The sequence below is a fragment of the Oryx dammah genome, unplaced genomic scaffold (genome assembly GCF_014754425.2).
Source record: "Oryx dammah isolate SB20612 unplaced genomic scaffold, SCBI_Odam_1.1 HiC_scaffold_20, whole genome shotgun sequence".
NCBI classification, from domain to species: domain Eukaryota; kingdom Metazoa; phylum Chordata; class Mammalia; order Artiodactyla; family Bovidae; genus Oryx; species Oryx dammah.
The window spans coordinates 41,880,507-41,907,910 of record NW_024070204.1 but is presented as its reverse complement, the minus strand read 5'-3'; the positions used below and the strand labels follow the sequence as shown (position 1 = coordinate 41,907,910).

Genomic DNA, 27,404 nt, shown 5'->3' with positions numbered 1-27,404 from the left:
TTTCTTTTGCATTCCTATCCCCTATAATGATAAGGATATCTTTTTCTGGTATTAGTTCTTATACTTTTCTTTTGCATTCCTATCCCCTATAATGATAAGGATATCTTTTTCTGGTATTAGTTCTGGAAGATGTTGTAGGTCTTTATAGAACCAGTCAACTTCAGCTTCTTTAACTTTAATTGCACAGGACATTAAAAAAAATAGAAGTAGATTACACTTGTAAAGTTTGTAAATCTTTAATAGTTTGTTGTTTAATAGTTATAAATCTTTTATAGTTTGTAAATCTGATTGAATGAATTTTTGATTTTATATATTCCAGAGACAATTGTATTTGAATCTTTGCTTTTCAAAAATTTATTGATTAGTTATCTATATGCAGGTTATCTTTTTTGTGTGTGTATATATATATATGTATACACATCACTAGAATTAACAGAAACTGTTATTTTTCATTTTATTAATACTTTGCCAGCTTATGCATAATTTTAACATCTAGTTTATTTCCCTTTCCTCCTACCATTAGATATCTTCTTCAAAGATTTATTATTTTTATTTCTTCACTTCACATGAAAGTGATATTTTTATTCATAAGAAATAGCTTTTCAGTTAGTGTTGTGTTTCAACATAATTCCCAAGTTCTCAGAGCATGGTTCAATATCTCTTCTCTCCAAATATACTCCTTTTGAGTGGCCCCTTATCCTTTGAAACTTTATCCTTCTTTGGATTTTGTTAACCAAGCTTTTCTGTCTGCTTTTACATCTTGCTGGCTAATGTGAGTTCCCTTAACTTGCTCAAGGTCCATGACTCAACTGCTTTTAAAATATCGGTCCCACTTTTTGTCTTTTTATGTCTTCATTTGACGCATCTTTGCTGATCCCTTAGTCACTGACTCTGTGCATCTTTTATCTTCTGAGTGCCTGACCTACATATAAGCATTAGAATGTGCCATGAGCATCTTAAACTTAGCTTGTCAGAAACTGGATTTCTTTTTCTTTCCCCTACACTCCCTCAAATGTACTTCCTTACGTCCTAAGATAACACAGTACTTGGCATATAGAAGTGGTTCTGATATTTTAGTGTATGGAGGACCTGTTAAAACACAACTGCCAGACTTTCTAATTCAGAGTTTCTTATTCAGTGGGCCTGGGGTAGAGACTACAAATGTGAGTTTCTAAGTTCCCAGGTTATACTGACTTTTTGGCATCCATACCTTGAGAACCACTGGCACACAGCAATCAATTAATACTTGTTAGATAAATCATTTCTATGAGCAAATGAATGTTTAAAATATGTAATATATGCTCAAAGTCAACTGAACTCAGTAATGAACTGAACTCAGTAAATGACAAAAAATATTCATAGAACTTCTGTCTGAAGAAACAAGGAAGATCCATTGGTATAACACCTTCTTACTGTAGATCATTAAACTAAGGTCTAAAGGGATTGAAAAGAAAGAAAAATAAGTAGACTCAACCCATCTTGACTTTCTGTGAAAATTAAGTAATTTTATAGGTCACATTTTTATTTAGCTAATCAAGTATTAGTTTTTTTAACTTCAGAGATTATTCATACAGGAGATTATTTTTTTTTTCTCTAGATGTGTAGACTTTTGCATACAGGCACAAATTTCCCAAAATGATTAAAATGCTGCTAAATTTTAATGCTGCCTCCCATACCCCAGAGATGTATGTAGAGAGGGGAGAAATCTAGAGCTCAGTGTGCCAGTTAACATTCAAGATTCTCATCACCCCAAGCACTGTTTTGGCAAGCAATCAGCTGAGAAAAATGAGTAGAGGTTACTTGACACATACTGGTCCTACAGAAAGAATTCTGCAGGTTAGAACTCTTCATTTGCCCAGAATCGAAAGGACTTTCATCAATGCTGTAAATGTCCACACTGTGGCAGCTCTGTTGTCTGAAGCTATTTTATTGTTTTCCCAAGTTTGGATATTTGATAGAACTGACCAGTCTACAGGTTTCCCTGGTGACTCAGTGGTAAAGAACCTGTTTGCCAATGCAGGAGACTTGGGTTTGATCCCTAGGTTGGAAAGATCCTCTGGAGAAGGAAATGGCAACCCCTTCCAGTATTCTTGCTTGAGAAATCCTATGGACATAGGAGACTGGTTGCTTACAGTCCTTGAAGTCACAAAAGAGTCAGTTTGGGGAGCGCTCACCAACAAAGCTCTCAGTAGGTCTTTAAATAGTCCACTCAAATTAGTCAAATCAAGTAGACTAGTTGCTAATCGTTTATGCAGAAGTTAGCCTTGTGGATCTCCAGTGGTATTTCAGATCCTAAACAGTACATCAAATATCCCACTGCCTTCTTCTTGGCTATAAGTACAAATCAGATACACAAATGTCTCTAAAAATAAAGATAGAGATTTTCCAGTCCAGCTGCGAATGAACTTTATCCTACACAGCAATCTTGTAGGATTGAGAAAAGCTGACACTTCTTTCCTTAGAACCAGCTGCACAAGGGGCCAAGCAGGCTGAATCCCAGGTCTCTAGCTAGGTGTAGGCTACCAAGATTCAGTAGGCACACAGATTCTGACTTCTTCAGGAAAAATTAACCCAGTCCTTCTCAAGTACATACAAGAAGCCATTTACACACAATGACAGTGACAGCCTTGGTGCCTAAATTCAGAGCCTGAAATCATAATCAATTTGCTTCATATAAATGTGTGTATATATATATATATATGAAGCCCATGCTGGCTTTCCAGATGGCTCAGCAAGTAAAGAATCTCCCTGCAACCCCAAAGACCCAGGTTCCATCCCTGGGTCCGGAAGATCTCCAGAGGAGAGCATGGCAACCCACTCCAGCATTCTTGCATGGAAAATCCCACCGACAGAGGAGCCTGGCTTCAGTTCATATGGTTGCGAAGAGCAGACATGACTGAAGCGACTGAACATGTGCACACACATATGCATATCTTTGCTGTTGTTCAGTCGCTGAGTAGTGTCTTGACTGGTTTGCGACCCCATGGACTGCAGCACACCAGGCTTCACTATGTCCTTCACTGTTTCCTGGAGTTTGCTCAAGCTCATGCCCATTGAGTCAGTGATGCCATCCAACCATCTCATCCTGTCACCCCCTACTTTTCTGCCCTCAATCTTTCCCAGCGTCAGGGTCTTTTCCAAGAGTCGGCTCTTCACATCAGATGGCCAAAATGTTGGCGCTTCAGCTTTAGCATCAGTCTTTTCCAATGAATATTCAGAGTTGATTTGCTTTAGGATTTACTGGTTTGATCACCCTGCTGTCCAAGGGACTCTCAAGAGTATTCTCAAGCACAACAGCTCAAAATCATCAATATGTGTGTGTGTGTGTGCCTACAGTAGTGGTAAGCCTGCAGGTTTGACTTTAATATGTAGATGGGTATGTGTGTAACCTATCAGGATTACTGTACTGTACACATCCACACCCACAGTAGTCAGGCCAGCAGGCTTTACTTTAAGGAATAGTCTGGTGACCAAGTAAAGGGATCTCATGACAAAGTTGTATTTCCTTTGAGAATACTAAGACTAGAAGAGAATGTCCAAAAAATATGAATTTTATGAGTAAATAATGTACTTAAAATATTTGAAGAAGTACAATACAATGGGTTCCTGTTTCTCATTAGGTATATTTATTACCAATTACCAGTTATATTTACAATAATTATGGGCAAGGAGTCCAGTCATCTAGATCTGGCTTGAACTCTGTTATCAGGAAAAGATTTGAAACAAAAATATTCATAGATAATACACCAAATGTGTCATGTTTAAGGAAAGATTTTTTCCCATTATCTTCATCCAGTTTTATTACCTACCTTTTTATTTGTACTCAGCTTTTATCATCTGCACAGTGGAACTAATTTAGGGGGTTCTAACCAATTTTTTTCAAATAGTCTTATGACTGCCTGCATTTGAAATATCAAGGGAATATTTCTCCAGTTTAAATGTGTGTGAGTCATCCAGGGCATCTTTCTTAAGATGCAGATTCTGGCTTTTTAAAGCCTGAAATTCTCCTCTAATAAGCTACCAAGTAATATACATGCTTCTGAGTTCCTGTTTGATTTGTAGGGACTTTTTTAAAAATGTGTGTTTATGTATATGAGTATGTATATAAATTTACAAAGGCAGGTACTTCAACAGAATCAATATCTGGAGTTAGGAATGCAAATCATTCCCCAAAGACTGCTTCATCCCAAGTTTTATAAACAATCAGGTTTAAGAAGTGCTTATTTAAATAAAATAAAGAGTCTAAATTAAGTTTCAGCTATAAAACTATGTGGATCTAGTCTCATTCTGATATTTTTCTACAAACTAAATTTAAGTCAAACATAGTCTCTTAATTTATAGGGCATGAGTGTCGCTTGAGTATATATGACTTACAAACGGTTGCCAAACTTTGTGCTTTCAGATTAAAGTTTTAATTAGGTCTTATCTTTGGCTATAAGATCTAAGATAAAACCTTTGTACTATCCAAAGTCATAAGATTCTTTCTCCAAATGCTAAACAGCAACTGCGTACTTCAAAGAACTGCTTTTTTTTTTTTTTTTCAATAGCTTTACATTTTTTTTCTTGCCTCATCACTGGATTTTTGGGGATGCACCGAGTTTACTCTGAACTCCTTCCATGCTTCCTCTCCATAACTTTTCAGGTCTTTACAGGAAATGTTTACCTAAACAAATACCATCTATAGTATGTGACATAGAGTAGGTACTTTACAACCTAGTACATTAATTCCTTCACTTTAAAGAATTTCATTTTGTTACTGTTACTCAAAAGTTGTTGAATATAGCATAACAAAATCACAGCATGGTTTCTCATACAGCCTAACAACATTTTCTAATTTATTTTTTTTCCTTTCCTTACAGTATAAGCAAGTGGAACAATATATGTCATTCCATAAGTTACCAGCTGATATGCGTCAGAAGATACATGATTATTATGAACACAGATACCAAGGCAAAATCTTTGATGAGGAAAATATTCTCAATGAACTCAATGATCCTCTGAGAGAGGTAAGAGTTATTGTCCTCAGTCTCCATGAGTGTGATCATTATTTACTTTCTCTTTTCCTGGGAAATCCTCAATTCCATGTTTTGACATTACTAAAAAAAAAAAAATTAAAACTGAATGTTAAAACAAATTTCCCCTTTATTCACCCTATGTTCTCACATTTACAGGCTCTGCGTTTTTAAAAAAATGACTGGAGAATTGCTCTTATAATTATGATTCTCAAGATACCAATTTATTTTCTGTATCCCTGGTTACAAGTCCTTTCTGGTCCTCTTTGTCCATAGCCTCCCAGCCTTCCACTCTCTCATCTCATGCTCACCAAACTGTTTCATTAACTTCTTTGTGATTTCTACTTTTGTCCTATTTTCGTTTTTCCTGTTCATCTCCTGGACCCTGATCACAGACTGACTTGACCCTTGTGAGTCATTCATTTCCTATTACTTCAATAAAACACTTTGTAACATCTATAACCACCTCTTTTCTCAAGTGGCCCTTCCTTCCCTCCCTAGATGTCTTCCCTCTGCCCACTAGAATATTCAGGTTACCCTTAGATCAAAAGAACGTTCTCTTGATTGTGTTTCTTACACTGACTTTCTCTTTCTCTTTTCTTTTGCTACTAATCTAGAAAGATTACTCTATAATTATCTTCCACTATGGTTCAATCTCCACTTCTTTACCAAAACTGTTTCCTTGAAAATTATCCGTGAACACTTAGGGATGACATCATTTGTCTAGGATCCATTGGCAGTTCTTTTAAACACTTAGTAACACCTATATCCTGAATCTTTTGAGGGAGCTCCTTTAACACTACACCATTGCTGTCTTTGGCTTTTCACTTTCCATTTCTGAATTTATTTTCTTATTTATTTCATCTCGCTCTTTAGTTCTGAAAATTTGACCTCCAAATTCTTGACCTAGTCTGTTTTCTTAAAAGCTATATGATTTCCATTTGCCATACCCATGTAGTAAACTATGTATTAAAGTGATTATCTTCCATCATTAAGCCATTTATCCTTTGAAGTCTCTCTTTCTGTAAATATTTTAGTTATTGCTTTGAGTCATATAGAATGTAAAACTTTAGTCTTTTTTAATCTTTCTCTGCTCTGCACATCCAGTCAATCACCAAATGCTATCAATTCACTATAACAATGTATCTTAAAGCTTTGTCCTTGTCTCTATTACCAAGTTCATGACCCTAACCTTATTGCTCTCACAGTGGACTATTTGCACTATCCCTTTAGTTTACCTTTCAACCTTTGGTCTGTTTTCTCTAATTACCACTTAAAGCAGCAATGCCAAATTAATCTTCTTTTATGTGTATGAGATAGTCAAGTCTCTGCTCAGAAACATTGTCTTTACAGGTTCATCAAATAGAGGCTCTTTGGGCTCATATTCGAGCCCTTCTATGCTCTGATCCTTGCTAAATTTACAGCTTTATTTTTCCCTATTGCCCTGTATTTTCCAAAGTGGCCTATAGCCAAATTGTGCAACTTACTGTTTTGCAAAAAACAATTCTGATTTCTCAACTTGCATCATATGTTTTCCAGATATGTTTCTCATCTGTTGGCAATGTAGTTCAAATAATATTTATTTATTTTTATTTCCTTTGATTCTCCAGATTAGATCTGGTCTCTTTTTCCCCTGACCCCAGGGCACCGAGTCCATAATGGTTGAGTACTACTTTCCATTTTGTCTGTTATCACGATTTTTCCACATTAGTTTCCTCCACTTTTGTTTTGAAAGTTCCTTAAGAGCGAAGGTCACTTTCTCTATATTTTAAATTTTTCTTGAAATTCCTACTATATGTAGCAAATATAAAATACTCAGTAAATATGTCCATTTCACCTAACATCTTTACCATTTATAACCATCCCTAAGTATCTACATCCATTAAAAGTTATTTGTAGTTTTTAAGCCTTAAGACATCAGTTAAGAGTTTCAGAAACAGAAGGAGCTGAATATCTGCTATTGATTAACTTATTTTCTCTATAAAGTCCTCAACCAAATAATAAAGTCCTCAATCAAAAAGCAAATCTTTTTGCTTTGAGAGATAGAATTAAACCTTTGTATTTTTTAAAAAGCTATATATCATGTTTTTTAATCTATTAATATGTTTTGCTTTATCTCTTTGTTGGATTATGCATTTTGTTTTAAATACAAATCCTCTTCACTAAGAGGCTGAAACTCAGGATACTAAAACCAGGTTAGGTTCTCAAGGGCCAGGCAGGATTCAAAGGTGGGGTAGGATGGGCCATAGCATAGAGACAAAAGTAACAGAATAGACAGTATCAGGGATTAAGATGGAATCAATAGGAAGATGGATACAATAAATCTAAGGATTTATTTGAAAGAAGCAGAAAAGTAAGGATTCCAACAGAAAATGTCATTGAGGGACTATAGAAAGCCAAAAGAAAGTGAGCATAAAAATGAACCCTGAAAAGCTGAGTGATTAAATGAGAAACATTTCTCCATGCTAAAAATGCTTTATGTAATACAAAATCAGGATAACAAGAAAATTTTCTTAATCATGTATTTGTTATTAATTACTGCCACACTCTGACTCTGATCTTAAGTGGAAAACTTCCACTTTTCATTTTTATCCCCTTCAGTTCTGTTGTTCAGTCGTGTCTGACTCTGTGACCCATGGACTGCAGCATGCCAGGCTTCCCTGTCCATCACCAACTTCCAGAGCTTACTCAAACTCATGTCCATAGTATCAGTGATGACATCCAACGATCTCATGCTCTGTTGTCCCTTTCTTCTCCCGCCTTCAATCTTTCCCAGCATCAGGGTCTTTTCCAATGAGTCGGTACTTCACATCAGGTGGCCAAAGTATTGGAGTTTCAGCTTCAGCATCAGTCCTTCCAGTGAATATTCAGGACTGATTTCCCTTAGGATGGATTGGTTGGATCTCCTTGCAGTCCATGGGACTCTCAAGGGTCTTTTCCAACACCACAGTTCAAAAGCATCAATTCTTCGGTGCTCAGCTTTCTTTATAGTCCAACTCTCACATCTATACAACATGCCCCCAATTCCCTCAATTCCTACAACTATTCTGTCATTCACTTATAATAATTTGTCCTTATATTTTCAAATACCATGTTCTTGCCTGGAGAATCCCAGGGACAGAGGAGCCTGGTGGGCTGCCATCTGTGGGGTCGCACAGAGTCAGACACAACTGAAGCGACTTAGCAGCAGTAGCGGCAGCATAGTTCAAAGCTTCAGCATCTTTTACTTCACTTTCTGACATGCACCCACCACTTTTCTCCCTGCCTTTGATCTCAGTTAGCTCAAATGCATCCCATCCCTTGGCTATCATAATGAATGATATACAACACAAGTTCAATGTTACTTTCTTGGAGTCTAACTATGGCCTCCTATCCCCTCTAAGAAAAAGGCCAAGCTGCTTGAATTGCATTGGAGAAGCTCTGTGGTCTGCCTCCATCTTTATTTTCGTGATTCACTGACAGAAAATTGTTGATAATCTCCCTGAGAGGAAAAATGTCGCTGATTGTCTCTTGGCCTTTCTTTATGCTACCTTCTCTATCTTCAATCCTTTCTACCTGACTTTCCTTCAGTTTTCCATCAAACAGTCTTACCAGGTATGAGTTTCTTCATAAATTCTCTCTGAAAACTCTCTATCACTGTATTTGCGTTTGTCAGTTTACTCTTCGTCTCTTTCAAGACTGTGAGCTTCTTGAGGATAGAGACTGTGCCATAGTATCTCTGTATCTCTAATGACTAGTATTTGATAGGAGCTCACTAAATATTTATTAGGAAAATGGTCTTTTACTGAATTATGAGTGAAAAGCAGGATAAAAAATTATGGCTACTTAAGTTAAAGTTCTTAGAAGTAGAAGCATGAAATACTGAAATATTTAACACCTTAAAAAGGTGAAAACAATATTTGTTCCTTTGTTCTTCAATGTTTGCTCTTCTGGCATCAGAGTCACACAAAAGCCAAACTTTAGTGTGAACTAAAACTATAGAAACAGGAAGAGTAGCATAGGAAAGTAAGCAAAGACATTGGCCAGCAGGTAACAGAAGTCATTATTCAAATGAAACCTGGATCTAAAACACCCAGATATGTTTTACAAAGAAAAGTTTACTAAGAACAATGGGAAATATATCTTGTTCTCTGTTAACTTGGAGTATTATGTACTTGCTATATTTAGGTCATAATGGTAGATCACAATAAATGTTTTAAAAGTAGTAAAATACATCATTCTGTCTTTCAAAAGCTGTATTCTAATTTAGAAGATGAGGTGTTAATTTATGCAAAGATGTATTTTGGTCCCTATTGTGCCTCTGTGTCCAAAAAGTGCCTGGCATATAGAAGACATTGAATGATTGATACTATATAAAATGAATCCAACCAAGATACTTAGAAAGTGAAAACTAGATTATTGGATATGTATATATTTAATAAAAGCTGAAAATATAAGGTATGCATTGTATGCACAAACACATGCCACATGTAATTGTTAATCATATATTCAAGTTTTCACCAACAATTATCTTACATTTTAATAAGACTTTTAACTTAAAATGCTTCTTTGTCCAGAAGCCTCTTTTTTTGAAAGTATTTTGCTTAATTTGCATAATATGAGATGCTGATATATACTTTAAAGCAACAATTTCTGCTAACACAAGTCTGGGTACTCACAAATGTACAAAAGTGAAAGGTCAAACTTTATATTCTAAAAAGTTTATTTAAAAAATCCATTGTTTGAAAATAGAGAAAGAAAATAAAATGTGGTTCTTATGAATGTGAAATTATTCCTTACTCATAATCAATTAAATCTGTGTTACATCTATTTTATTCTCCATCCTTTCTTTTCAATGTGTTTGAATATTTTTAAATATGAAGAATCTCTAAGATGTAGAATGGCAGGAAGAATTTCATTTATGTGACCTTTGAAAGCTCTTACCAGAAACTCATATCATGCATATGCAAAATAATTTAGCTTCTAGATATTTTGAGAGCAAAACTTTATTGAAAGAATTTTTATGCAGAAACTAGGTGATTTATCTTTTTCATACATTGGAGACAAATTGCTGAAATGCCTTCAACAAATACCTGACTCATTGTTGAGGTCTCAATACAAATGTTACCCCCTTAACAGAGCCTCCCCTGAGAAGTTCATCTGATTTAATTTCCTTGTTATCTCCATCATATGAGTTTTGTTGTTGATACACATCACTTTGTTGTCTTGTTGTCTCTTTTTATTTATTTGTTAATTGTCTGATCTACTATAGGAACTCAGGACCCAAGAAAGTAAGGACTTCTTGATTTCCACCATAGCTCCAGCCCCTCCATAGTACATCTTTAATAACTGCTTGTTGGATAAATAAATAAAGTCAAATTGTTAGATTATTAGATGATTAGAACTTGAAGGGAGAATTCTGGAGACACAGTAGAGATGCTGGCATGAAGAAAAGTGATGCCCAGAACTATGACGTACTGTGGCCGCTTACCTTTCTTAGTATCATTTTAGATTGTACTATGGAGAATGTGGTTTCTAACATATAACTAAAGGATGCTGGCATCTTTAGATTCCTCTGTGAGTTTGTTTTGATATACACACAAAAAACCTAGAAGGTCCTATTTTGCATGCAGTTGTTTTTATTTTCTTTTTAACTTTCTCAACATTTATATACATTAGTGATTTATTTCTGAGTAAACCTGAGGGGTGGGGAAGTATGCCAATAGAGTACAATTATTAAAGGTATCTGAGTATTTTGTCCAAACTCTATCGTATTAATAGTATCCACGGGATAGATAGAAAATAAATACTATTTTTCTTACATTGCTATGCCAGGTGTGCGTAGGGTAATGTCAGTGGTTCGTAAAACAAAAGTTGCTGGATTCCCTGTCTGAACCTAAGCAGTGAGCCACTCAAGGTGGAGAAAATTCAGAATGGGACATAAATCTGTGTGTTCATCCTCGAGCTAGGCCGTATGACCACAGCACTGGCCCCACTGGCATTGTCAGCATCCTGAGAAGTGATTGGAAAGTCATCTAAAAAAATTATCTTTGTTTCACTGTCAACTAATATACATGGAGCCGAGAATATAGGAACAACTACAGTTTTCTGAAAAAACTACTTAGAATAGTACCTAGAAATTAAATTAGAGCCACTGTAGTGATGCATTCGTTTATCTGTCATCTCTGTTCTTCCTTCTCTTGTTGGTCTGTGACTGTGTCTGCTTAAAATTCTGAGTCTGCAAAGATGGACTTCGGTGATCTCCAGAAACCTCCTCTCCCTCCCAGTTGTGCCCAGTCCTGGTTTGCCTCGAGAGCCCTCCTATTCTTCCATCCACTTAAAATGTGCACCTGTTTTGCTTTGTGGGCTCAGAGGTCTTCTGTTTCATTGTTTTGAATGGTTTAAATTGCCTTTATGATATTCTCAGTGTTTTGAATAGCACCATGTATGAGTGAAAGCCAACTATGGAGGAGCCATGCAGTGTCAGGGGGAGAGTATGGCCCTGGTTCCACTGGCCTCATTTTTTGTTTGTTTTTATTTTATACTGAAGTTTAATGATGGCTCAGTGGTAAAGAATCCCCCTGCCAGTGCGGGACTTAGAGGTTTGATACCTGGGTTGAGAAAATCCCTTGGAGAAGGAAATGGCAACACACTCCAGAATTCTTGCCTATAAAATCCCATGGACAGAGGAGCCTGGCAGGCTACAGTCATGAGATTGCAAAGGGTCAGACACAGCTGATCAACCAAACAATACATAGTTGATTTATAATGTTATGTTAATTTCAGGTGTACAGCAAAGTGATTTAGTTATACATATACATTTCTTTTCCCATATAGATTATTACAGAATACTAAGTAAAGTTCCCTGTGCTATACAGTAGATCCTTTTTGACTATCTATTTTAATATAATAGTGTGTATATGCTAATCCCAATTTCATAACTTATAGCCCCCCTTCCCACCTTTGGTAACCTTGAGTTTATTTTTGGTCCCCTTTGGTAACCATGAGTTTATTTTTAAGTCTGTGAATCTGTTTTTGTTTTGTAAATAAGTTTTTTGTATCATCTTTTAGACTTGTGTTTCTCTGTGTGACTTAATTTAGTGTGATAATCTCTAGGCCCATTTCTGTTGCTGCAAATGGCATTATTTCATACTTATTTTAAGGCTGAATAATATTCCATTATATACACACAGACCACAGCTTTATCCATTAATCTGTGGATGGACATTTTGGTTGCTTCCATGTCTTGGCTGTTGTAAGTAGTTCTGAAATGAACATTGGGGTGCATGTATCTTTTTGAAGTATGATTTTCTCCAGATACATGCCCAATAGTGGGATTGATGGATCATATGGTAAGTCCCACACTGTTCTCCATAGTGCCATTCAGTTCAGTTCAGTTCAGTTCAGTCGCTCAGTCGTGTTTGATTCTTTGCAACCCCATGAATCGCAGCACACCAGGCCTCCCTGTCCATCACCAACTCCCGGAGTTCACTCAGACTCACATCCTTTGAGTCAGTGATGCCATCCAGCCATCTCATCCTCTGTTGTCCCCTTCTCCTCCTGTCTCCAATCCCTTCCAGCATCAGAGTCTTTTCCAATGAGTCAACTCTTCGCATGAGGTGGCCAAAGTACTGGAGTTTCAGCTTCAGCTTCATTCCCTCCAAAGAAATCCCAGGGCTGATCTCCTTCAGAATGGACTGGTTGGATCTCCTTGCAGTCCAAGGGACTCTCAAGACTCTTCTCCAACACCACAGTTCAAAAGCATCAATTCTTCGGTGCTCAGCTTTCTTTACAGTCCAACTCTCACATCCATACATGACCACAGGAAAAACCATAGCCTTGACTAGATGGACCTTAGTCGGCAAAGTAATGTCTCTGCTTTTTAATATGTTATCTAGGTTGGTCATAACTTTTCTTCCAAGGAGCAAGTGTCTTTTAATTTCATGGCTGCAGTCACCATCTGCAGTGATTTTGGAGCCCCAGAAAATAAAGTCTGACACTATTTCCACTGTTTCCCCCTCTATTTGGCATGAAGTGATGGGACCAGATGTCATGATCTTCGTTTTCTGAATGTTGAGCTTTAAGCCAAGTTTTTCACTCTCCACCTTCACTTTCATCAAGAGGCTTTTTAGCTCCTCTTCACTTTCTGCCATAAGGGTGGTGTCATCTGCATATCTGAGGTTATTAGTGCCATTAGCCTCATATAAATGCAGCACCACAACTTAGTATCTGCACAACTTTGGGCTCTTTCAAAACTTGTACATATTTTACTTTCTTCATCTTTAAAAATAAATGATGATGATAAGTACCTAACAGAGATGTTTTAAAATTAAATGAGAAAAAAAAACATTAAAAGTTTGAAAAGTGCCTGGTACATGATAAGTACAAAGTAAAATTTTATTCTTAGTATTACTATGATTCCATGAAAAATAGTATATAGTCACAGCCCACGTGGCTCTTACAACTTGATGAGAGACAGAAATTTAAGCCAGCAATTATAACTATGTATTAGTGCTATGAGAGGTCATTCAGAGGGTGTTAGACCATACCTCAGAGGGACACTAACTCAAGGTTTATCATATGTCTCATTTCTTTTGGAATTTATTCAATCTGCTAACAAGCCCTTCCTCCAGTTTAACAACCAGCCTTCTGGAGACAGCATCTTAGCATCAAAACTTGGCATTGGAATTTTAAGATCAGAGACTGATGACGCTTTAATGCAGGAGTATATTTAAAACAAAAAGCTAATTAGAAAAATTCAGTGAGCCATACCCCTCTGCTTATGAGAGCCTGTTGGAATGTGTACAAAGTAAGAAGGTCTATTTTTATCATGATCAGATTTATACTGATTTGATTAGTGCAAAATGGCAAACTTAACAGTCGAGAAAGAGGTTAATGCACTTCTAAGTCTGTCTCCAAAGTTCAGAACTGATCTATTTTTAAACAATGGCATGTGAAGAGCTGTGGGCTGAAAATAGGTACAGATCATGTGTCCCAGCAGAATATAGGACGTCAGTATATTTCATTTTCACAGAACATGAATTGGGCTGAGAGTATAATACTGTCCTTCTGACCTTTAATTTGTTGAATAGAGTGTTAGGGGAAAAAAATCCTAATTTGCATCCATATATTTAGTGTAATTCAGAATAAGTTCTTAAAGTACATACTTGTTGGTTTTTTGAATGTCTCCTAAAAATGTGTTTAGTTCAGATTCATTAAAATAGCCTAGACACATAGTATTATAAAGCTATACAGGAATCGTGTGTCATATACTCATGTAAAAGGCACAGTAACCAAAGGCTAGAAAATATATGTAAGTGATCTAATCTTGGTCACATTACCAAGGAAAGAAATTTAGTCTTTACACTTTCATCTTAGAACTTTTCCCTTGCATCCCTAGTTTTTAGAAAACAAACAGACAAAAAGCATTTATTGATTTCTTAATGTGTGCCAGATACTGATTCAGGCATGATGAGAAGGTAAATCATAAAATGTCATTTCTAGTCCCACAGTGCTTTACTGTGTGTTTGTCGAGAAAAGATAGAAAAACATGAAAAAAAAATGAAGAAAAAGTTAAAATACATTACTAAAAATACAAGAAATGTAGGAAGTTACATATGGTTAATTGCCAGAGCAAAGCAGACATTACTCACTAAACTTTGAAATGGATTAAAGACTTAAAAATATGGACCTAAAATCACAAAACTCTTAGAAGAAAACATAGGAAAAAATGCTTCTTGACTTGGGTTCTAAAAATACTTTTTTTGAATGAGACCTAAAACACAAGCAATAAAATAAAAACTGAGTTAGTCGAACTACATAAACTAAAAAGCTTCTGCAGAACAATCAACACAATAAAAAGACAACCCATGGACTGGAAGAAAATACTTGGAATCCACACATTTGAGGAGAGGTTAATATTCAAAATATATAAACAACTGACATAATTCAAGAAAGCAAGTAGTCCAATTAAAAAGTGGGCAAAGGACCCAAATAGACTTTTTTTTTTCACATTTAAATGGCCATGAGACATATTGAAATGTGCTGAATTTAACTGATCATTAGAGAAATGCAAATCAAAACTACAGGGAGCTGTCACCTCACACCTATTGGAATGTCTGTTATCAAAGGACAAGGTATAGTAAGTGGAGGACATGGAGGAAAGGGAAACTGGGAGGATCAGGGGAAAGACAGTTTGTATCATTGAGCAAGAGCCAGATCCCTGGACCTTTTCCTTGATTTTTCCCAACATCCCTTCAGTACTCTGCTTTATTGACTATGCCAAAACCTTTGACTGTGTGGATCAAAACAACTTGTGGAAAATTCCTAAAGAGATGGGAATACCAGACCACCTGACCTGCCTCTTGAGAAACCTGTATGCAGGTCAAGAAGCACTAGTTAGAACTGGACATGGAACAACAGACTGGTTCTAAATCAGGAAAGGAATACGTCAAGGCTGAATATTGTCACCGTGCTTATTTAACTTACATGCAGAGTACATCATGAGAAACACTGGTTTGGATGAAGCACAAGCTGGAATCAAAATTGCCAGGAGAAATATCAATAACCTCAGATATGTAGATGACACCACCTTTATGGCAGAAAGTGAAGAAGAACTAAAGAGCCTCTTGATGAAAGTGAAAGAGGCTGAAAAGTTGGCTTAAAACTAAACATTCAGAAAACTAAGATCATGGCATCTGGTCCCATCAGTTCATGGCAAATAGATGAGGAAACAATGAAAACAGTGAGAAACTTTATTTTGGGGGGCTCCAAAATCACTGCAGATGGTGACTGCAGCCATGAAATTAAAAGAAACTTGCTCCTTGGAAGAAAAGTTATGACCAACATAGATAGCATATTAAAAAACAGAGACATTGCTTTGCCGATAAAGGTCTGTTTAGTCAAGGCTGTGGTTTTTCCAGTGGTCATCTATGGATGTGAGTTGGACTGTAAAGAAAACTGAGTGCCACCGAAGAATTGATGCTTTTGAACTGTGGTGTTGGAGAAGACTCTTGAGAGTCCCTTGGACTGCAAGGAGATCCAACCAGTCCATCCTAACGGAAATCAATCCTGAATATTCATTGGAAGGACTGATGCTGAAGCTGAAACTCCGATACTTTGGCCAGCTCATGCAAAGAACTGACTCTTTGCAAAAGACCTTGATGCTGGGAAAGATTGAAGGTGCAAGGAAAAGGGGACAACAGAGGATGAGATGGCTGGATGGCATCACCAACTCAGTGGACGTGAGTTTGAGTGAACTCCGGGAGTTGGTGATGGACAGGGAGGCCTGGCGTGCTGCAGTCCCTGGGTTCACATAGAGTCGGGCAAGACTGAGCGACTGAGAACTGAGCTTCAGTACTCACCGCTACCCCAATATTTTTCTGGATAACAGTGTTTAGGTCTTCAAAAATTAGTCCTGTGGTAGTGTTGTATAATTCTACTTATGAGGCTGGTGGAATAAGCACATTCATAGCAACAGAGAGTAGAATTTGTCAGTGATTTGAGGGAAGGGAGAAAGTTATAGTTTAAAGGTTACAGAACTTTGGTTGAAATTGATGAGAATGCTCTAGGTATAGATACAGAGGTACTTCCCAGGTGGCGCTAGTGGTAAAGAACCCACCTGCCAGCGCAGGAGACATAAGAGATGCCAGTTCGATCCCTGGGTTGGGAAGATCCCCTGGAGGAGGGCATGGCAACCCACTCCAGTATTCTTGCCTGGAGAATCCCATGGACAGAGGAGTCTGGCGGGCTACAGTCCACTGGTTATCAAAGAGTCGGACACGACTGAAGTGACTTAGCATGCACAATCACTAATGGCAACACTCAGACAACATTATGAACATTCTTGTGAATTGTATACATGGAAATGCTTAAACTATAAATATTGTTGTAGATATTTTATAAAAATCTAAAAAGTCAGTCTTATAAAATTGCACCCATTATTATAACTCTCATCCTGCCTGTAAAGTCATTTCCATCTGCCTGTAGCTCTTGTCAACTAAATGCCCATGATACTTCACACTCAATACAAAAATAAAGCAAAATCCTTTTTTTGTGTAAGTAAAGTTTTTTTTGTTTTCTGTTTTTTAATTTATTTCACCCCAGACTGAAGAGCTCAGAAGTTGCTGAAGTGTGTGGGCTGTATTCTACAGCTTCTCAGAGCCATCTGAGCTGGATCGTGTGTGTTACCCCTGCCACTGCGTACTTCCAGAGCTGAGGTGCTGCTGTGCTTGACAGATACTCGAAGGGGGCAGCTTCGTCCTTCCTGCCACACTTTAGCCAGCCTAACTCACTATGTTAATTTCTTAAGGCTGTAATCACAAAATACCACAGTGGCTTAATCAACAGACAATCATTTTCTCATACTTCTAGGGGCTGAAGTCCAAGGTCAAGTGTCAGCAGGTTTGGATTCTGGGGTTTCTCTCCTTTGCTTGCAGACGGCCACCTTTCTTTTCATGTGCTCAGTTTTTCCTTCTCATAGCAGTCAGACTAGATTAGGACCCACTCTCACAGCTTTATTTTAACTTCATCTCCTTGTTAATAGACCTGTCTCCAAACACAGGCACATTCTGAAGTACTGGGAGTTAAGACTTCAGCATATGAATGTAGAGGTGTCACTGTTAAGCCCATAATGCTTGCCGACACGTGCAATGCTTAAATCTAACTAATGTGACAGACAAATAAATATTTAATGCAGCTTAGAATGCCTGCTTAGTTTTAAGGAGTGGCCTGATTTCCTCATGTCCTTTGCACATGTACACATACTGTTATTTCTATTGCTGGCCTATTAATGGTGAAAAAGAATTTATGTGGATTTTATTACAAAATTTCATGAATAGGTTTTTATCAAATTCTCCAAATCCCTTCTCAGAATTTTTTAACTCATTGTACTATCCACTGATCCTGTTTGAATAATATTTTTTAGTTTGGCTGTTTGATGTATTCACTATATTTGACAGTCCAGATTGATCTGTTTTCATCCTGCCAACTGGGCTTCACTCCTGCTCTGTAAATCATTCTACAACTTGCTTACAGTTTGCAGACCACTGGAGCTGCAGTCCCTGGTGTTTATACAAATCCTAACTGAGGTTCAGCCTAGGATTCCAGAGTGGGACAGTGATACTAAGTCTCTAATGAACACTATCATTGTCAGTGTACAATTTTTTTAAAATTTATTTATTTTTGGCTAGCTTGGGTCTTTGTTGCAGCACACAGGCTCTTCATTGCTCCTTGCAGCTTTCTCTAGTTGTAGCAAGCGGGAGCTACTCTCTATTTGTGGCGCATGGGCTTCTTATTGCAGCAGCTCCTCTTGTTGCAGAGTGCAACTACGGGCCTCAGTAGTTGTGGCACACAGGCTTAGTTGCCCTGCTACATGTGGGATCTTAGTTCCTGGATCAGGGATCAAACCTGTGTCCCCTGCATTGGCAGGCAGATTCTTAACCATTGGACCACCAGGGAAGTCTCAATATACAAACTTTTTATTTAGGCTTTTTGGTCTGTTTCTACATTATTTTCTTTCCTGTACAATCAAATTTAAGTGACTGTTAAGAGAATTTTATGTCATCTGCTGACATCCTGCATGGTACCTAATATGTTCCTGTGTTCCAGGAAGGCAAAACAGTAGGAGTATGCAAAGACCAAATTAATCTCAAGCTTCATTTGCATTCGTCTGGTAAAGTTTAAATGTGATTTAATATCTCAGAACCAAATTAGATGCATATGAGAACTGTAACTACAGAAAACATTTAAATTTTTGAATCTGTAGCTCTCAAAATTCACCATGTTCTGATCTATTCTTTACAAGCAGGCAGATTTCATTTAAGCCACTTAATCATAATTTGCCATTTATATATGCAGAGATTTTAGGCTAGTTACCTTTTAACTCATAAAATGAAGAGACTATGAACCTAGCAATTAATGCTATAGCCAAATTTAAAAATAAGAAATGGTGAAAAATATTAAAGTTGGCCAGTATTTAAGAGTCCTTTGCAAACTATTTATCTCTTTATCTCTATTGGGTTTTTCTTAATATAACTACAATTAACACAAGGTGAAATATTGTGTGACCGTTAAAAAGAATGTTATTGAAGACCATAACTCAAAATGGTAAATATTTTATGTTATAAATGTGGGGAATAATAGATATTCAATGTTATTATGATTTCTTAGGTCAATGTAAATAAGAAATCACATTAAAAGAATACATAAATTACTTTCAGCAATGGAAATACAGTGATTTTTCTTCTTTTATTATTTTAAGGGATATGTGTATATTCATTTTGATTTTAAAGATTTTTTAAAATATAATTGCTTATAATATAAAAAAATTATTTTTTATAAGATGTGAAACTGCAATAAACTAAAATTGTGGTACCCTATACATTAATTTACCAATCCTCTAACTCCTTATCTTACCTCTAACTCCTTTCAGTCAGTTCAGTTCAGTAGCTCAGTCGTGTCCGACTCTTTGCGATCCCATGAATCGCAGCATGCCAGGCCTCCCTGTCCATCACCAACTCCTGGAGTTCACTCAAACTCACGTCCATCAAGTCGGTGATGCCATCCAGCCATCTCATCTTCTGTCGTCCCCTTTTTCTCCTGCCCCCAACCCCTCCCAGTATCAGAGTCTTTTCCAATGAGTCTACTCTTTGCATGAGGTGGCCAAAGTACTGGAGTTTCAGCTTTAGCATCATTCCTTCCAAAGAACACCCAGGACTGATCTCCAGAATGGACTGGTTGGATCTCCTTGCAGTACAAGGGACTCTCAAGAGTCTTCTCCAGCACCACAGTTCAAAAGCCTTTAACTTCCCCCGTATAAATGTTCTTCATCTCAGCTCAGTTGGTAAAGAATCTGCCTGCAGTTCATGAGACCCTGGTTCAATTCTTGGGTCAGAAAGATCCCCTGGAGAAGAAATAGGTTACCCACTCCAGTATTCTTGGGCTTCCCTGGTGCCTAGATGGTAAAGAATGCACCCATGATGTGGGAGATCTGGGTTCGATCCCTGGGTTGGGAAGATCCCCTGGAGGATGGCATGGCAACCCACTCCAATATTCCTGCCTGGAGAATTGCCATGGATAGAGGAGCCTGGTGGGCTAAGACCATGGGGTGGCAAAGAGTCAGACACAACTGAGTGACTAAGCACATAGCGCATCTCTAACCAAAGTTTTTTAAGAGACTTCACTTTCTTATCTCTAACTCCTTTAAATTCCCCCAAATAAATATTAAATGTATTTATTACCTTTAATTTTATTACATATTTTTTATTTTCAGATTATTTAGGAATTATAAAGAAAGTTAAATGTTCTCTTTAAAAAAAAGAATAAGACAGATTATCCCAACTAAAGAAATAGCTCTTCATAAATTCTCTGTAATGGGGACACAGAAATCAAGGGAAATGCTTTGACTTTCAGAAATTAAAGCAGTTACCTAACTTGTTAGTCAGTGTTTGCATAAGTGTTTAAAACATTTTCAAGCATTAAGGTTTGCATGGGGTGATTGACTTATACACGCAACCATCTTGCAAATTAAAATACAAACCACCAGATCAATATAAGCCTGCTGGAAATGCTGAGGGAAATTTTTTAATTTCAGCTATGTGCTTCTTTAAAAATACATGGAATGTCTATTTAATTTGCAATTCAATTTCTAAATTACTACATCATTAGGGAATTATAAGAATTTTTACTTTGGCCAAAGGGAATATCACTGACTGTGCTCAAAGACTATCTTGTCATTTTTATCTTCTGAACCCCTGCTCCTATCTTGACTTTTGTCTTTAATAACCAGTACTCAACTCAACATTAAGAAAAAACTCTGACCTAATATATTCTTGGCTTCCCTGGTGGCTCAGACAGTAAAGAATCTGCCTGCCAATGCAGGAGGCCCATCAACCCCTGAGTGGGAAGATCCCCTGGAGAAGGGTATGGCAACCTACTCCAATGTTCTTGCCCAGAAAATTTCATGGACAGAGGCACCTAGCAGGCTATTCTTACCAAATTACTCTGAATTCTTTCTTCTCTGAAATTGTATAGAATATATAGTCTCTACCATTACTTTGATTCAAACATTCATTTGTTTTATAAAAGTTGTTTACGACTGTTACTTATAATGGTAAATGATAGATAACACTTTGTGAAATTAATTATTTTCCTTGTATCTTTAATTTAATCATTATAGTTATCTAGGTAGAGTTGCTTACAAGTGAAGAGTTTAGGGTATGAGTCACTTTGTACAGGCACTGAGTCAGTTGGTTTTGGTATCAAGGACTAAGCCCAGATACATGCACAACAAGAGACGCACAGAGTCTCACCCATGTTTAGTTTACTTTTTACAATTATCTTACACTGAATATATACATATGTATCTTTCTTCCTCAACTTGCAGATACTTCTTTATTTTAGGGACCATGGTTTCCATATCTGACTGCTTATGACTTGAAATGTGTTATTAAAAACAAGGATTTTTTGAGTCATATCCCTTAAAGATTTAGATTCAAATTCTCTGAATCTGGACTGGAGCCTGGTAAACTGTATCTTAGAAAAAGTATTATAAATACATCCAAGTAGGAAAATGCCATCTTTGGCAGGCCATCAAAGTTTTTTTTTCCTTATTGACGCTGTCTTCATAAGAGCCATGATTAGTCCCATGGACTAATCCTGAATATATCCTGTTATTTCCCAAGAATGGTTCTACATCATACCACGAACCCAAACTTTACCCACTCTGGGCAGATTCTATGGACCCTGCTCTGTGTTGGACATTTTCAGCAGTCTTTTCAGAAATGCCCTCTCTGAAGACACTAAAGACTGCTCAGAAGCTGATATGGATATTTTTATTTATTTATTGCCTCACAAACTTCATGTTATGGTTTTAAAGGTAATGACTGCAGATAACTTCTTAGAGCTTTTCAGTGAGGTCTCTTAAAAAAAAATTTATTTCCCAGATATTCATTTACACTTCTTAGAAATCAGAGGATCTAAATCTAATCTTTTCGAGAATCAGACTGAACAATGTTTTACCCTTCTATGAAAATTTCACATTCAGTTTCACCTCTCCAAAGTAGAAATAAATATCAAAAAATTATACCTTATGTTTGTCTTGTTGGATTCTTCAATAAGTAACATATTTTACATGAAGATTAAAAAAAAATCTAGAACTGCATCTACTTTCCATACATATTATATCATGCTTTTTTTTGCAGGAATGCTCTCTGTTGAGTAAAAATATAATATGAATCACATTACATATGTAAGTTTAAATTTTCTGGTTGTTGTTGTTCAGTCGCTCAATCACATCCTACCCTGTTAGACCTCATGGACTGTAGCACACCAGGCTCTCCTGTCCTTCACTGTCTCCCAGACTTTGCTCATACTCATTCATTGAGTCAGTGATACTATCCAACTGTTTCATCCTCTGTTGTCCCTTTCTCCTCTTGCCCTCAATCTTTACCAGAATCACAGTCCTTTGCAAAGAGTTGGCTCTTCATATCACGTGGCCAAAGTACTGGAATTTCAGCTTCAACATCAGTCCTTCCAATGAATATTCAGGGTTGATTTCCTTTAGGATGGACTGGTTTGATCTTGCTGTCCAAGGGGCTCTCAGGAGTCTTCTAAGCAACACAATTTGAAAGCTTCAGTTCTTTGACACTCAGCCTTCTTTATGGTCCAACTCTTGTGTCCCTGCATGACTATTGGAAGAATCATAGCTTTGACTATATGAACCTTTGTTAGCAAAGTGGTATCTCTGCTTCTGAATATGCTGACTAGGTTTTTCATAGCTTTCCTTCCAAGGAGCAAGTGTCATATAATTTCATGGCTATAGTCACCATCAGCAGTGATTTTAGAGCCCAAGAAAATAAAATCTGCTACTGTTTCCGCTTTTTCCCTATTTATTTTCTATGGAATGATGGGACCAGATGCCGTGATCTTAGTTTTTTGAATTTTGAGTTTTAAGCCAGCTTTTCCACTCTCCTCTCTCACCCTTATCAAGAGGCTCTTTAGTTCTTATTTGCTTCCTGCCATTAGAGTCGTATCATCTGCACATAGGAGGTTGTTGATATTTCTCCTGGCAATCTTGATTCCAGCTTGTGATTCATCTAGCCTGGCATTTCACATGATATACTCTGCATGTAAGTTAAATATGCAAGGTGACAACATACAACCTTGATGTACTCCTTTCCCAATTTGGAGCCAGTCCATTGTTCCATACCCAGTTCTAACTGTTGCTTCTTGACCTGCATATAGGTTTCTCAGGAGGCAGGTAAAGTGTCTGGTATTCCCATCCCTTTAAGAAAAAATTTCCAGTTTCTTCTGATCTACATAGTCAAAGGCTTTAGTGTAGTCAGTGAAGCAGAAGTAAATTTTTTTCTGGAATTCCCTGGCTTTCCCAGTGATCCAACAAATGTTCGCAATTTGATCTCTGGTTCCTCTGCAGTTTCTAAACCCATCTCATACATCTGGAAGTTCTTGCTTCATGTTTTGCTGAAGCCTAGCTTGAAGGATTTTGAGCATAAGCTTGCTAACCTGAAATGAACACAATTGTACAATATTTTGAACATCCTTTGGCATTGCCCTTCTTTGGGATTGGCGTGAAAACTGACCTTTTTCAGTCCTGTGCCCACTGCTGAATTTTCCAAATTTGCTGGCATATTGAGTTCAGCACTTTAACAACAAAATCTTTTGGAATTTTAAATAGTTCTGCTGGAATTCCATCACCTCCATTATCTTCGTTCAAAGTAATACTTCCTACGGCCCACTTGACTTCACACTAGCAGTGACATTTTAAAAATAAATGTGTGAAACTAAGTATGACAAATTTTATTAACTCAGTATATTCACCATATTATACTTTCAAAATGTAATCAATTTAAAAAATATCTCCAATGAGATAGCTTGCATTCATTTTTTTTAGATTAAGTCCAGAATCAGCTCTATTTTTTTTTAAATTGAAGTGTAATTAACTTACAATGTTGTTCAGGTATACAGCACAGTAGTTCAGTTTTATATGTGTGTGTGTGTGTATATATATATATATATATATATATACATATGTAAATATGTACATTCTTTTCAGATTCTTTTTGCTTATAGATTATTATAAAATGTTGCATGTAGTTCTCTGTGCTATACAGTTGATACTTGTCTGTTATCTATTTTATATATAAGATTGTGTGTATGTTAACCTCCCTCCCCCTCCCATTTCCCCTTGGTAACCATAAGTTTGTTTTCTATGTCTGTGGATCTGTTTTTGTTTCATAAGAGAGTTCATTTGTTTTTAGATTCCTCATTTATGCAATATCATATGGTATTTGTCCTTGTCTGTTTACTATGACAATCTCTAGGTCCATCTATGTTGCTACAAATGGCACAATTCATTCTTTTTATGGCTGAGTAATATTTCATTGTATATATGTCCTGCATCTTCTTTATCCACTATTCTGTTGATGGACATCTAGGTTGCTTTCATATCTTGGCTATTGTAAATAGTGCTGCAGTGAACACTGTGGTGCCTATATCTTTTTGAATTATCGTTTTATGCAGAATTATCATTTTATGCCCAGAATTCAGATTGCTGGATCATATGGTAGCTCTATTTTTAGTTTTTATAAGGAACCTCCATGTTGTTCTCCATAGTGGCGGTACCAAATTACATTCTCATCAACAGTTTAGGAGGGTTCCCTTTTCTCTACACCATCTCCAGCATTTATTATTTGTAGACTTTTTGATGATAGCCATTCTGACAGAATATTTCAGTTAGAATGTTAATTTTTTATACTGCTTGATCTTTATATAGGTTTCATAAAATTTACAGTTAAAAACTATAGTCACCTTTCCAAGTTTTTCCAAAAAATTTAATATTTTCTAATAACTAAATTATCAGCTTTAAAGTTAAAGCTGATAAGTGGTTAAAATTAAATAAATTAAATATTTACTAATGTCAGTAACTCAATGTGGCCAATGACTACTATGTTAGACAAGGTTACTCTAGAAACAGACTGTATACTTTTAAATACTGGACTCAGTTCCTACATGCTATGTGATTTTTGTGAAATGACAACCTATTTGAAAATTATTTGGCTCATCTGTACTGCTGGGTTAATAATATAGCTGTATCAGGTTGTTGTAATTAAAGGAGAAAACCCAAAGCAAGCATTCAGTGACTGACTAACAAGTGTTCGGTCATATCTGACTCTTTACAACACCATAGACTGTAGCTTGCCAGGCTCCTCTGTCATAAGCATTCAATAAATATTAACTATAATCATCATCAAAGTCATTATACTACATTTAGGCTAGTGGTACTTACCCTCTTGATGGTAATGGCTCCTTTGAAACTCCTATGAAAGCACCATCTGTATCCCATAAGATACTAATATGGTATATATCTGTTCTCATAAAACTTCAGGTACAGAGCAACTACCTGAAGCCTAACATCCTTTTTAAGTATCTTTAGGCTCCAGGTTTACAATGCTTATTTTTAAATTAACTATTGTATAATTCCGACACCAATGTCTCATTCTTTTCCTTCAACATTTGTGACTATGTCATGGGGTTGTTTGAGGAAATGAGTTCATGTTTGAGGAAATGAATTCATGTTTGAGGAAATGAATTCATGAGTTAAAATTATTGAGCTATGCTTCAAGATTTCATTTGTCTTCTTGCATGTTTACATTTTGCACTAATTTCTGGACAGAGGAGATGCTTCTTATTTACCAGCTATATAAATGAATGTTGATAATTGAAGATAAAATTAAGTACATAAGAGAAACATTATTTTTCTCAGTTTTCAAAATAACTTTTGATAATTATTGTTCAAGCAGCTATATTTTCATAGCAACTGGATCACATGTAATAGACTCAAAGATCCTTTATATATATATATATATATATATGCTAGATTTTTTTTTATTTTTGAAGAATTATATAACAGTAAATATATACCCATGTAATAATCTGCCCTGAAAATATGTATACTGTATAAAATTAGTTTAAATGAATTCAAATTAGTTTAAAATGTAAACTACATTATTCTACATTGGAGAAGTAGAAATACATTGAAGTAAAAAAGAATAGGTATTTGTCTGAAATGGGTAAAGTTTTTGATTGAAAAAGTTATGAAATAATAAAAGTGACTATTTTCATTCCTAAGCACAGAGAATTGCAAAATATAGGAGTGTGAGTTAATTTTAACTGCTCAGCTTTTGTGACTTTGATCTAGGTAATTGGGAGGCCCATAATGGAGTGAATGAACAGTGGTTGGGAAGTCAAATAATAATGATGAGTTTCCCTAGATGTATTCTAGCTCTGTGGCTTGGATAATGTATTTTCTCTCTAAGCTCCTCTATCTTCATTCCTTATATATGTGGGGAAATAAAATCAAATTCAAGTTCATCCTTTGGTTCTTATCCTCCAGGAATAAATGAGGCATAATATGTAAAGTACCTCCTTAAAATGGGTGCCTAATATACATTATTCCCTTTCTTTCCCTTCCACATACCATCTTTAACTTGTCAAATTACAATGTTCCTTTGGGGGGTATGTAGGGAAAACCAGAGATATCGCTGAAGAAACATTTCTTAAAAGGGAGATGTCAAGGGTACACATCGACACTGTTTCCTGTAACACAAGACATACCCCCACAAACAATAACAAGAAACTCTGGTCTCCCTCTGTCTTCTTGCAGTCTCTTGCTTTACAGTTCAAAGATCTCAGAATCTATTGATTTACAAAGCCAGTCAGACAGCCAAATTGTATGAAGTAGCATGTTTTAAAAACTGTGGCAAATCTGATTCACTTTGCTATACAGCAGAAACTAACACACTGTAAATCAATTGTACTTCAATAAAAATTAATTCAAAATAAATAAAAGGTAAAAATCATAATAATAAAAAATGTAAAAGCTGGCAAATTGGAGCATAGATGCCAATATAAAGATCAGCAGATTCAGATCTTTAAAAATAATTGCTATGGGGAAATAAAAGCAGCCAATTTGTAGCCACCAGCTCGCCACCCCACATGTCAGGTTCTCAACATGTATAAAGTTCTAATGAAAAACTTTATAGTTTATATCAGAATCTTCTGGCTTGTAGCAAGTGTAGTTATGTGCAAAGGTAAGATGACTTCTTATGAGCTTCCCCAGTGGCTCAGTGGTAAAGAATTGCCTGCAGTGCAGGAGCTATAGGAGACATGAGTTCAATCCCTGGGTTGGGAAGATCCCCTCCAGTAGGAAAAGACAAGCCTCTCCAATATTCTTGCCTGGAAAATCCCATGGACAGAGGAGCCTGGCAGGCTACAGTCCACGGGTCATAAAGAGTCAGATATGACTGGGCACGCATGTAAGATGACTTCTTAGAATTGGTCCAAATACTGAGGGAGCTGGGCTATCCAAAAAACCATAGTTTTCCTTGAAATTTT

The 27,404-nt window shown here is 36.5% G+C and overlaps 1 protein-coding gene across 1 annotated transcript in view; it reads left to right on the top strand.

The window, feature by feature from the left end:
* The window catches only part of HCN1 (hyperpolarization activated cyclic nucleotide gated potassium channel 1), a 446,451-nt gene that overhangs the window by 361,647 nt on the left and 57,400 nt on the right, over positions 1-27,404 (top strand). Inside the window, exon 5 of the mRNA XM_040262465.1 lies at positions 4,860-5,006. Coding sequence (XP_040118399.1) covers positions 4,860-5,006 — 147 coding nt within the window. The remainder of the gene's footprint in view (positions 1-4,859; positions 5,007-27,404) is intronic.